Source organism: Elgaria multicarinata, chromosome 2 (genome assembly GCF_023053635.1).
Source record: "Elgaria multicarinata webbii isolate HBS135686 ecotype San Diego chromosome 2, rElgMul1.1.pri, whole genome shotgun sequence".
NCBI classification, from domain to species: Eukaryota; Metazoa; Chordata; class Lepidosauria; order Squamata; family Anguidae; genus Elgaria; species Elgaria multicarinata.
In genome coordinates this window covers 47,903,545-47,916,221 of record NC_086172.1, presented here as the reverse complement: position 1 = coordinate 47,916,221, position 12,677 = coordinate 47,903,545, and the positions used below count along the sequence as shown (strand labels likewise).

The 12,677-nt window shown below is 44.9% G+C and overlaps 2 protein-coding genes across 5 annotated transcripts in view; one reads left to right on the top strand and one right to left on the bottom strand.

Annotated features, from left to right (window-relative positions):
• IFIH1 (interferon induced with helicase C domain 1) overlaps window positions 1–2,406 on the bottom strand; it is a 35,596-nt gene extending 33,190 nt beyond the window's left edge. For 2 of the 3 annotated variants that reach the window (XM_063116475.1, XM_063116476.1), the window contains exon 1: window positions 1,706–2,406. In XM_063116475.1, the coding sequence (XP_062972545.1) occupies window positions 1,706–2,164 (459 nt within the window). In that variant the 5' untranslated portion in view covers window positions 2,165–2,406. The remainder of the gene's footprint in view (window positions 1–1,705) is intronic. The other variant, XM_063116477.1, reaches the window with a different exon arrangement.
• GCA (grancalcin) overlaps window positions 1–12,677 on the top strand; it is a 216,414-nt gene that overhangs the window by 181,427 nt on the left and 22,310 nt on the right. The window contains exon 2 of one of the 2 annotated variants that reach the window (XM_063116488.1): window positions 11,498–11,556. In XM_063116488.1, coding sequence (XP_062972558.1) covers window positions 11,533–11,556 — 24 coding nt within the window. In that variant the 5' untranslated portion in view covers window positions 11,498–11,532. Of the gene's footprint in view, window positions 1–11,376; window positions 11,557–12,677 lie in introns of those variants that run through there. The other variant, XM_063116486.1, reaches the window with a different exon arrangement.

Here is a 12,677-nt window from a genome sequence, read left to right as displayed (position 1 = left end):
AACACTGACAAAGCAGAGCTGAGTTCATCACTATGCAGAGGGTAAGAGCAGTGTGCTTTCCTCCCATGCTTATCAAGGTGAGGCCTTGCTGCCACAGATGGGGACAATGGGAAGTGTGCAAAGAAGGTGCCCACCTCGAGTGGCCCTGAGAAGAGCAGCCATTGCCTGCATGGCTTCATGCAGCCTGTCTCCACACAGAGAAAGGCAGAATGGGCAGGGGTGGGGTGATGCAAATGGACATGCCCACTGACAGTAGGCATGGCCACTGCCACCTATTTATCCAGCCTACGGCAGGCCTGGTGGAAGGCAATTTGGCACCCTCAACACACCATTCCACTTCTGCACCCTGTCCTCTAGTTCACAGAATCATAGAATAGTAGAGTTGGAAGGGGCCTATAAGGCCATCGAGTCCTTAGTTTCACAAATGCGGGACATACTAAAACCAATGACAGTACTAGCCCATAGGAAAAGTATGCTTTCTCAAAGGGGAAATATACCTGCCCAAAGGAAAACACAGGACAGTACCTCTCCATAGGAAAACCATATTTGCCCATAGGAAAAGCATGCCTGCCCATAGGGAAACATAGCACAGGACTTGCCCATAGGGAAACCATACTTGCTCATAGAGAAAATAAAACCGATGACAGCACTTGCCCAGAGGAAAACCATGCCTGACCATAGGATAACATAGGACAGTACCTCCCCATAGGAAAACCATACTTACCCATAGGGAAAATAGAACAAATGTCAGTACTTGCCCACAGTGAAACACTATGGTACGAAGTGTACAAAGCCCTGAACAGCTCAAGGCCCAAATACTTGAAGGATCTACTTCCTCAGTACTGACCAACCCATGATTTAAGATCTGCCAGGGAGACTCTGCTTGAAATGCCCCAGAAACATCCTGTTTGAGAGGCTACCACACGTGGCAGGGCCTTCTTGGTGGTGGCACCCCAGCTGTGGAACTCCCAATAGAAATTCATCTGTCCCTGAAGCTGCTGGTGTTTAGGTACCATTTAAAAACCTACTTGTGTGTGCAGGCTTTTGGAACGTAAAGAAGTGATCTATTCAGGCTGGTCCAAGACATTTTGCTGCCTGAGGCTCAGAACAGATGGCATCCACTCCCATTCCTTGGACAATGCCAACAGGACTGGCCATTGAATCTTCCTTCAACACTGGCAACAGGACAGCATCCTCCATCACACCTGAAGGCAGCAGGGTAACTTAGGGGACACAGGGCAGGCCACATAGCACAGAGATCTCAGCTCCAGCATTTTGCTGCTGTCTCCCAGCATCTCTGCCTAATGGTAGGGCCGTTTTCCCTATGGGCAAGCATGGTTTCCCTATGGGCAAGCACTGTCCTATATTTCCCTAAGGGAGGCATGGTTTCCCTATAGGCAGGTATATTTTCTCTATGGGCAAGTGTGGTTTTCCTATGAGCATGTACTGTCATTTATTTTGGTATGTCCCCTCAAATGTATCTTATTCCTACAGCAAAGGTGGGCAACTCGTAGCCGTCCCAGTGCTTTGGCCTACAGCTCGCATTTGCCTTAGCAGGCAGCATAGCCAATGGTGATGGATAATGGGAATTGCGGCCAAAACATCTGGTGAGCCAGATGCAGTATATTCAAATGCCATCTTTTTGTCGGGGGGGGAGGGATGGGGGGAGCGGGGCCTGGATTTTTAGCGAAGACCGTGCTCTGACCTGCTCCACGTCCTCGTCCTGGAAGAGACCCTTCTGTCCACACGACAGGGCCACCTGCGTGGCCCTCAGCTTCTCTACTAGGTGGCCGAAGAACACGTCCACTAGGCATTTGCCCAGGTCGTTGACGGCCTCCAGGGAAGGGGAGGGCAGCGCCCTCAGGCTGGGGTCCAAGTAGCTGGCGGCTTCAAAGCCGCCCTGCGTCAGCGCCTGGCAGAATTCCTGGCGCAAGCCGGGCGCGCGCGACTTCTCCAAGATGCGCAGGAGCAGTTCCGCGCCCTCGACGTTCCCCTTGTTCTGCGCCGCTGTCCGGAGAAGATCTTTATCCTCGTAGCTCAGGGTGGGCATAAAGTCCAGCACTTGATTCACCTGTATGTTATTCTTGATCCTGGACCTGAAACAAGCAATCAAATAGTCGATGGACTCGTCGTGGGAGGGGCTCGCCGCCACCGCCGCTTCCATTCTGTTGCCAACGCGGGGCCCTTCCTGCCTTCACCTTCCCGCACTCAGGCTGTCGACGCCCGGACGGTTGTCGAAGCGATCTTTCTGCGCTTCTCCTCCTGCTGCCGCAACGCCTTGTCTCCCCGCGAAGAAGGCGGTCGCTGCGCTTGCTTTCCAAAAGCGCAACCGCCAAATCGGTCTCTCCCGTGGCACTCAAAAGTTTCCTTGTGGAGTGGAGGACGCCAGCGCAGCGCGGTCTCTCGATTTCCTCGCTTGGCACTGGGCAGGCGGCTTTAGCTGGGTGGGCGCTTTTGATAAGGCAGCGGTTTCAGTTTCTATTCCCGCCTGGCGTTTGGTTTCCGAACGTAAAGCGCTGCTGAGTCAGTTTGTTTGAAGTCGCTGGGCGGTTTTCTCTGCGAGTAGATTCCGTTTCCCCAGGTTCACAAAGCACAAGAGGAAGAGCTTCATCCCACGTACCTGCTTCCCTCGGATTATCCCCGTAGCGCGAAGCTTTCGCCTTGTTTTGCTACCCGGCGACAGCGATCCTTTGCATACCAGGAAGTGAGTTTAAGGGGGGAAATGTAAAAACAAAACAAAAAAATCATTATAAATCAACGGATGACCCAATTCAATTCAAATTTGGTATGCTTAAAGCTCTCCCTAATATCTATTACTGTGCCAATTTTGGTGTCTTTATCTTTAAAGCTTAAGCAGATGTAAGCTTTGTTTAAAATCCTCCTGCACCTGGCGGCGGCTCGAAAGATATGCTCAAAAAGCAGGGGCTAAATATGGCGAATATTTTCCCTTTGAAGCACAAGCAGGATGCATGGGAGTACTTCACAATCAAAGCAGATTATAAGGTGGAAAACTTCTGAGTCCTTTGCATGCAATTCACAGTGATTGCACAGTATAATGCTGGTGTGATAAAGCTCTAAATCAATACCCTGGCTGGGCGCTTTTTGTTTTGCTTTATCACACCAGCGTTATACTCTGCAGTCACTGAATTGCGTGCAAAGGACTCCAAAGTTTTCTATCTTATAATCTGCTTTTATTGTGAAGTACTCCCATGCATCCTGCTTTAATTGTGCTATAAAGCCAAAAGATGTGCAATATTTTGGTGTGGGGAAAGTCTGGTTCTTACGGGCATGCTAAAGCACATCGCTCAAACTGCAGCATGTACTTTCATCCCTTGTTTGGAATCCGGAGTTCTGTGGGTGTGTTTTCAAGGGGCAGAATTGCTGATGAAAGAAAGGAGAATGTCTTGTCTCCAGCAGGTGTTTTGATATGCCAATTCAAATCCTTCCTCCTCTTGTTTCCTCCATCTTAACTCGTCCATTTTCACTTTAAAAGAAATGTGGAAATGCACCCTCCTTGCCAGCAGCACCCTCATTTTTAAAGATAAAGAGATCCAAATTGGCACAGTAATAGGTATTAAGGAGAGCTTTCAGCATGTCAAATTTGAACCAGATTGGGTTATCTGTTGATTTTTAATGATTTTTTACATTTCCTCCCTCAAATCCATTGGAGTTTATAATCTCTTAGTGCAGATGAATTTAGGATCGGATTTCCATGCCGTTGAATGTCCGAAACTGCATCTTCAATGGGATTTACTTTACTCAAAAGTAAATCCCATTGATTTCAACTGCTTACATAACCTGCTGCCCATTGGTCTGTGCTTAGAGGGGAGAGAAAGGGGGCTGGAAAGATTTCCCCTCTTTCTGCGCCCTTTTCCTAAGCACAGACCAAGGGGCAGCATGTCACATTAGCAGAGGGAATTTCACCAGGTTCTCCATATATACAAATAACACCTCTGCTGTAACTGTTGTGATGAAGAGGAAATTTCACCAGGTTCTTCATATAAACAAATGACACCTGCTGAAATTCCCTTTTCAATACACCTCTGCTGTAGTGCGTTGGGGAGATCCCTTGAGGTTCACAAACACATGCTCTTCTTATCCACACACCCCAGATCTTCTTTGTACTTCCTCCTACCATTTATTGGTTGTTTGAACTCCCCCTCTGACAACAGGGATTGGGATTTGCTTCTCTTGTTACTGAACACCAAAGTAGAACATTACATGAGATTGCAGTCAACTCTTTTGCATGCTTACTCAGTAAATAAATCCCATTGAGTTCAATGGAATGCATTTCCAAATTAGAGCCCCCCCCCCCGGGTTGCAGTCTTAATTTTTGCAACTTTAAAAAGGAAAAAAATGGGGTGGGTGGGAGAGCTAAGCGAGGTAGGAAGTGGCCATCTCAACTCCCAGGGTACGGAGGAGGAGACTTCAAATGCAGTGCCAGGACCTCCAATGACAGAGAAATTGAGAGGGAAATCATAGTAAGTGAGAGGATTAAGCCATCCTTTCCCATGTGGGGACTCCCAATAAAAACTGGATCCCCCGTTAAAAAAGAAAAGAAAAAGGTGGGGAGATGCAGGATTTCCCCCCCCCCCCCATGGAGAACATTTCCATCTCTACTTCCCCGTTCGCTTCTCCTGCCATCCCCCACTCAGCTTCACATGTTAAAGATACAGGAGCTATGTCCTCCTTTTCATATGGTCACCCTAATATAAGCACTATATAAGCAAAATGAGATAATTCAGGGGTAAACCAGAACAAAAGTATACGTGGGATGAGGCTTTCACTCTCTCACAAAAAATTCTTGGATAAATCGGTGCAGTCTAGGTGTTACATCAGTTTTGCTCAAATCGCTTTGTGTTTTAGAAATTTCCAGAGGCAACCCTGTTAAAATTATTGCCATCTTAAAAGACTTAATAATTTTATATACACATAAGCTTTTGTGGACTATAGCCATCAGATGCATAAGTATTATGAGAGTAGCAGGTTTATATTCAGTATTGGAGTTGGTGGGAGGATTGTAAAACAGTGAGAAGGAAATTAAATGTAAAACTGGCAATTGCATTAATAATGTGATTTCCTTGCCACTGCCGTATACATTGTATATAAATCCCAAACTCTCCATAATACTCTATGTATCTAATAAAGTGGTCTATAGTATACTATGCCATAGTAAATGTATTAATCTTTAAGGAGCCACAAGACTCTTAGTTCTGCCTTTTAGGGCATTTTCACTTACGATGGCACAAATCCTTTGCACACTTACTTGGAAGTAAGCCCACACTGGACAAAGTGGGACGGACTTCTGATCTGGACAACATGGTGCCATAGAGGCAGGACTTTGTGGGGCACATCCAGGGCCCTGCTCAGCAGAAGGAGGCAGCGGCCCTGAAACGCTGCAGGACACTCATCTCATTTCGAAGAAAGTGAAGTCATTCTCTATAGGACTGTCCAAAGTCTAAAATTACCTAACTGCACCACTGGATGTGGATGTAAGAGTGCTTGTTACAGTCCCTGCCTTCGATTCAAATGTAACAGTGTATGCATAGAATTTTAGTGATAATGATTTGATTTAAGCAGCAGGCTTTCCTGGGAAGGGTCAGCCCAAGACATTTTGCTGCCTGAGGTGCCTCCTCCCATACTGAAACTGACCAGACTGACTCTGGCCCACAAGCAAGAGCCATTATGCGGGAGGGTACCAGGCAAAGTCTTTCTCAGTGGTGGTTCCTTTCCTTGGGAATTTGCTCTGCAGGAGAGATGTATGGCCTCATCACTGCTGGCTTTAAAACACACACCTAAAGACTCATTTATTCTAGTCTGTGAATCTTCTCACCTCATTTTGAAACTTCCTTCTCAAAGACATTTTCCTAGGGTCAATGTTGTTATCCTTTTCGTGCTAGGCAAAAGACATTTTTATTCTTTCAGATTTGTTATTTTCAACATGTTAAGTTTTGTGTATTTTATCTTGTTTTTAAATAAATAAACGATAAGTATGTGCAGTTTATCTTTTTTGTATTATACTCATATTTTTGTAAGGAACCTTGTGTTCTTTGGTTGAAAAGACAGGGCAAATAACAAAACCAATACAATGAGTGGTTTTCGTTTTTGTTTGCTGCGTTGCTTCATTTAGCAATAACTTCAAAACCGCATCCCAAGCAATCACAGGGGCACTGAGCAGTCCCAAGGTTCTTCTCACACAGGGTTCTTTTTCTTTTTCATACAGTGAACTTCCTACCGCAATGGCCTTTTTAATGAGTCATTCAGTTAATTACATTTTCATCCCACCCTTCTTCTAGTGGGCCAAGTAAGCATGTCTTCTGAATATTCCTGATGAGAAACCTTCTGTTGCAGTTCATTTTTTTTAAGTTGGTCTTAATACTGAAGAGTAAAACCTTCTTTTAGCATGAAGTTGCAGAAGTGGGGGATAGATGTTTTTGGTTCAAAAGGTCTATGGCAGAGCACCTGTTCTGCATGCAAAACATTCTCTAGGATCTCCAGGAAGGGCTTCGAAGGACTCCCACCTGAGATCCTAAGAGAAATGCTACTACAGTCAGTGTAAACCAGCAGCCCCAAACCTTTTGGGTCAGTAGACAACTTAAAAATTCTGAGAGAATGTTGTGGGTGTTCTCACAAAATGGCTCCCATGGGGGAACAGGCTTGCCCTTGGCTGGTCACAAAACTTTCATTTTTCCAGAAGACTAAAAGAAACTTGCCCAAGAACCTAAGTACAAGACAGAGACGGAGGACTAAGTTCCAAAATTTAAAAACATCCTTTTGAATCCAAATAAAGATGGTACAGGATGGGGAAGAGCTTCACTTTGCAGCATACTAGCCTCCCAACTTAATGTGTTATAATAAACAAGAGTTATATTAAGCAAAGCAGGAAAGCGAAGGAAAGGAGAGGAAGAGCATATGAGCAGAGAACATTGCATCTGAATGCAGCCCTGTTTCTGTTTCATTTTCCTTTCCTTTCCTATTGTCTTTCATCGGTGTTTCTGTTTTATCCATCACATCTCTGGTTTTCCTTTTATTTCTTATATCTGGGTGCGAGGCCTTGCCAATTCTAAAAGCGAGTGAATTAGGAAATCAGAAGTATGAAAAATTGCCAGCATGAATGTTCAGAACATACATGTTTGTGACATCACAATTTATATAACAATCAGGAATGACCTGAGTATGTACACACTACCTCCTCTCCTCACACACCTGGTCCTTTGTCAAACTAGTTTGCCATTTTATCTGAAATTTATATAATAATAATAATAGTAGTAGTAATAATAATTTATTTCTTACCCGCCTCTCCTTTTAGATCGAGGCGGGGAACAACATTAGAACAGGAATCAATACATCTTAAAAATTCATGATTTAACATTGATCTGGATAGGCCTGCCGGAAAAGGCTAGTCTTTAAAGCTGCCTTAAAATCACACAGAGAGTATATAACTCTTTCTACATCCTATGGATTTCTTTTTTCATTTTGTTGTTTTGACTTTTGCATCTGGACATTTATAGGTTTGCAACTATGCTGTTTGGTATAGTGGAACCAAAGGATTACCTAGCCCAGCCTTCCTCAACCTGGGGCGCTCCAGATGTGTTGGACTACAACTCCCAGAATGCCCCACTCTGCTGGCTGGGGCATTCTGGGAGATGCAGTCCAACACATCTGGAGCACCCCAGGTTGAGGAAGGCTGACCTAGCCCATCTCATGTTTACTTGTCCGTTTATTTGTTACATTTCTATACCACCCAATAGCCAAAGCTGTCTGGGCGCTTCACAAAAATTAAAACACATTATATTATAAAATACAATACAAAATATAAAAGCTTTAAAATGACAGTATAAAATAATGTTTAGAAACGGTCCTAAGGATGCTTATTCACAAGTCTCACAATGTTCAGTGAGACTTGTTTGCTATTAAGTGGGCTTTGAATTGAAGCGTTAGTGAGAACTAATTACTTCTTTATGGCAATGGGCTTTTAAAGTGGCAAATTTATTCTCTACAAGTCAGCCTGGTGAATATTCTCACAGGCTCAGACAACAAATTTATTAATCTTTCTGGCTGCACTACTAAGCACGAAAAGTATAGAAATGTTTCACATTTACAGACAATGAATTGTTACACATACATAATCCCAACAATTTAAACAAGACAAAACTTTTAATATGAGAGTTGGTATCTTGACAAATGCTAAACTAATTACCTGTTGGTACAAGACAATATACTCTTCTAGTTTTATTTCCTTTGGATGAGGGAGCCCCAGAGACTCATGGACTATGCAAGAAAGGAGCAGAACTATTAACCCTATATCAGATTCCCAGAGAGCAGCAGTTGCAACCAGCCAACCTCAGTGAAAGTTCCTCCTCAGTTTTTAGCTAACTCAAGTTAAGTTCTCACAGAGCTCTCCCAACCCCATACTGCCTGGTTTTCTCAACCTGTACAGAGTAGTGGTCTGAAACCCCATTCTTGTAGGTAAGTTGCCCATCAGAAAATGACCCAGTAACCATTAGCTCTCATTGATGGGATTTCAACCAATCATTTCTGTTAGCAAGCAGTCATCTTTATACAGCCTTGACATGGTGGCCCCATAAATAAACATTGCTTAAAGCTGGGGTAGGCAACTGGTTATCCTCAGCCAGTTTGGATAACAATTCCTATCAGCCCCATCAAGCCTAGCCAATAGTCTGGAGCTGGGAGTTGTAGTTCAGCATCTGGAAAGCCTAAAGTAAACCATTTACAGCCTAATCCTCCTAATCCTATTTAGGTAAAATTAGGACCCTCCAGAGTTCAATGGGACTTTCTTGATAAAAGTGTCCTTGGCCAAAGTTGACAATGGATTTCACAACTGGACTTAACGCCAAAACCGTCTCCAACTATTTTTAAACTGCTGCAGAAAACCTTTATATTATCTATCAAACGCTTGAATGCTTGCTTATTATCACTTTCATTTTCCCTCTTTGCAGATTAGTTACATTTCATCATCTGTAAACATCTAGTTTACTCCTTCCTTACAAAGGCGGGGATTAGGGGCTTGGAGTGTTTCATGTTAGGTCAACTGCTGATAAAATAGTCATATATTATCCTGTCTCCGCTCAGGGAAATGTTCTACCCATTACATTTGCAAAAGCATGTCCTTGGCCTGGTCTAAATGAAAAGTTTCCCCTCTCATATAAAGCATCTCAGTTAGAATAAAAAACAAAACCAATTGGTGCCCATTTGTCTTTCTGTGAAACACAGCATTTGACCCTCTTGAGCAAGCCATCTTTTTATATCCCCTGCTGCTGCTTTTATGCATGTGTGTATATAATCCACCAACTGAAGGTAGCATTTTTATGAGTCCAATAACATGGGCTCCACTCCCACAAAGTATGGCAAAATAAATTTCTAAGTTGCCACAAGACTTTCTGCTGGAAAAGATCAACAAGGATAACCCTAGGGGATATACTATCAAGAAATAGACAGACCAGAAAGTGGAACACAATTATGTACCAAGATATTTCAAGTGATCCCATTCTCCTACATCCCACTCACACGCAAGCCTGAATAGAATTGGAAAGGTCTGAGCATCCACTATTCTCATACTGCCAGTGATACAGTGGTGACAGGGCTCACAGGTGCAGACACTTCTTTAGTAGCAAGGATGCTGACATCACGTGCCACTCCTCCTTAGACTTCAGTTACCTAGGGAGGTTGTGGGCTCTCCCACACTAGAGGCCTTCAAGAGGCAGCTGGACAAGCATCTGTCGGGGATGCTTTAGGATTCCTGCATTGAGCAGGGGGTTGGACTCCATGGCCTTGTAGGCCCCTTCCAACTCTGCTATTCTATGATTCCAGCTGGGGGCGGGGAAGGAGGGGAGAATAGTTCCCTGTTGTAATGCAAAGTGTTTTGGGGTAGTTTGGTTTCGAATGGACAATTAAGACCCATTAGCTTTACAAAAGGCACATTCCTAATGGAGATGAACACTGCTAGAACTGTTTTATTGATATGGATCAAGGCAGAAGGCCTAAAAAGCAAGAGGCAGAAATACATGGGGCTTTTGGTGGGAGATTCAGGATAGATCAAAGGTAGAACTTCACACAGCATGTAGTTGAACAGTGGAATTCAGTACTACATGTAGTAATGATCACCAATTTGGATAGCTTCAAAAGGGGGTTGGATAAATTCCTGAAAACTATTAATAGCTACTAGTCCTGATGGCTATGTGCTATCTCCAGTGTCAGATGCAGAAAGCCTATATACACCAGTTGCTGCTTGTAGGTCCCTGGTCGACAGTTGGTTGGCTACTGTGTGGACAGAGTGCTGGACTAAATGGACCTTTGATCTGATCCAATATGGCTCTTATGTTCTTATCTTTGGCCCCTCTTTGGGGGCTGTCATGATGAGCACCTGCACTTTAAAATTTACCACTACACCACCTGACAGAGCTACTGGCTATTGATACACAGAGCTCAACACACACACCCTCCAAGTGAAAGAAATCAATGGAGAAATTCAAGATTTTAATGTGATTTGGCCCCAGTTTGTCAATCCCCGAATGAAAGGTACCAGCCAAGTCAGGAGTTCAAGCTTTTTCTAATACAAATCTTTTAAAATATGAACATCCTGATTAAAAATTTAAGAGGTACAAGCACAATGGAAGTCACTGCTAAACAGGACAACTGCATGTAATTAAGGCTGTAACTCCATACACATTGATCTAGAATAAGTCTCATGTATTGCATTGCGTTGTGAGTGCTGGATTTGAGTTGGGAGGGGGCAATTTACAGCACAATATAATTTAAATGTTTACTCATTAGTAAACCCCATTGAGTTTAATGGAGGTTACTTACAGCTAAGGAGAGACAGCATCTCGGCATTGTCTTTCCCCCCTTTGCTGTAGGCTGAGAGAGATAGTAGGCTTTTGGATAGAAATACAAAATAGAGACTGCGCCACATCTCAAACCTGAAATGCTATCAGTGAACTGCGTGGCAGGCCGGCTGTAAGCGACTCTCTCCCAGCCACAGCGCAGTCCCCTTCGCGCAATATGAGAATATTGGACGCTGCAGTCCAATCATTTAGAATTTCACTGATTTCTATGGGCAGCTCTAACTTCCAATTTAAACCCGGAAGTCTTCAACAGAGAAAAAAAAGGGATGGGTTACTCTACAATTTTCTTGCCTCTGTGGTCATTCAACCCTTGCCACTTTTAACCGGAAGTCTTTCATCTGTCCTGATCTTCATCCCGCCTCTCCACTTCCGCCTTCAAGTCTTCGTCTCATCTTCCGCCTTCACCCCACCCCCCCTCCACTCGGAGGCCTATCCTGAGAGGAGGCGGGCGAACGCGTCAGCCAATCGCAAGCGGCGATAAGAGAGGGCGAGCAAGTAAAGGAACTTCCGCTTTTTCGAACGACGAGCCAGGAAGAAGAAGGAAGCCACCGCGGTCGGGATTGAAGAACGCAAGCGATTGCCGTGGTAGATTCGAGTTCAGCCGGGCTTTGAATTCGGGCAACGGCTTCCTCCCCGCCTTCTAACGGTCTTCTCTCGTAACGTCGACATGACGTACCCAGGGTTCGGAGCGGTGAGTGAAAAAAATAAAATAAAAATAAAGCGAGAGGGGGATCAGGGCGAGAAGGCCTGTTGGCCTTTCTCTCGCTCGCTCTCCTTCAGGGCCCTTTTATCCGGCGTCGTGATCCAGCTGTCAGCCTCTGAGGGAGGTCTTTCCGTCCGCCCTCGACCTGGCTGGTGGGGCCGTGGCAGGTGGGAGGGGGGGGGGGGAGTCCGGCCGTTCTTTCGCAGCCCGGGGCCTTCTTTTTAGGCCCTCCGAAATCTCGGGCTCCTTCCGCCGAGCCTGAGCACCTCCGTCCGTGGTGTGTGTGTGCGTGTGCGTGCGTGCTGGGGAGCGGGGGAGGGAGGGATGGCCTGCCTGGCCTGTCTGCCTTTTCCCTTGTAACTGGCCGGGAGGCAAGCGGGAGGGCTTCTGCCCGCACCAGAGGAAATGGGAGGCGTGCTTGCCTGTGACAACCCAAGTAGGGGGTTGCCATTTTTAAACCTAAGGCTCGTTTCTTTTTCTTCTTCCCTCACCCCCCCTCTCTCTCCCTGGGCCCATTATTGTGTGTGTCATGAAGGGCAGCGTTTTAAGATTCCAGCTGCGGAACTTTTCGGTTTTTTTTCTGGGTGTTTCAGCCGTTGTTAAAGGCGCAGCAGCCAAGGCCAATACAAACATCTATACACGTGAACAAACACACTCACACACAACATATGGCATTCTTAATTTTGAGTGTTTTTAAGGCTTAAATTCCTGGAACTGGGAGGTCTGTAATAAAGTTTGTGCAGTAGGGCACAAACTGGATGGCTGGGGGATGCTGGGAGATGTAGTTCAACACATTTTCATTTCATTTATTACGTTTATATGACACTTTTCTTCCATTGTGGAACTCAATGTGATCTAGACCTGCTTAGCTTCAACTATGTGGCTGCCTCATGTGCCTTCAGACCATGTTCTGGGACACATCTGGAGGGCACCAGCTTGGGAATGGCTGCTCTGATCAATCCCATGTTAAAACAGAAAAGAGCTGCTGCTTTTCTCAAGCTGTGGGCAGGAATAAATAGTTGTATGCTGGCAAAACATTACATTCAGGGGTTTATCCAATAATAGTTTAAGTGAAGTCCCTCTCATTTCAATGGGTCTACTCTAACTTG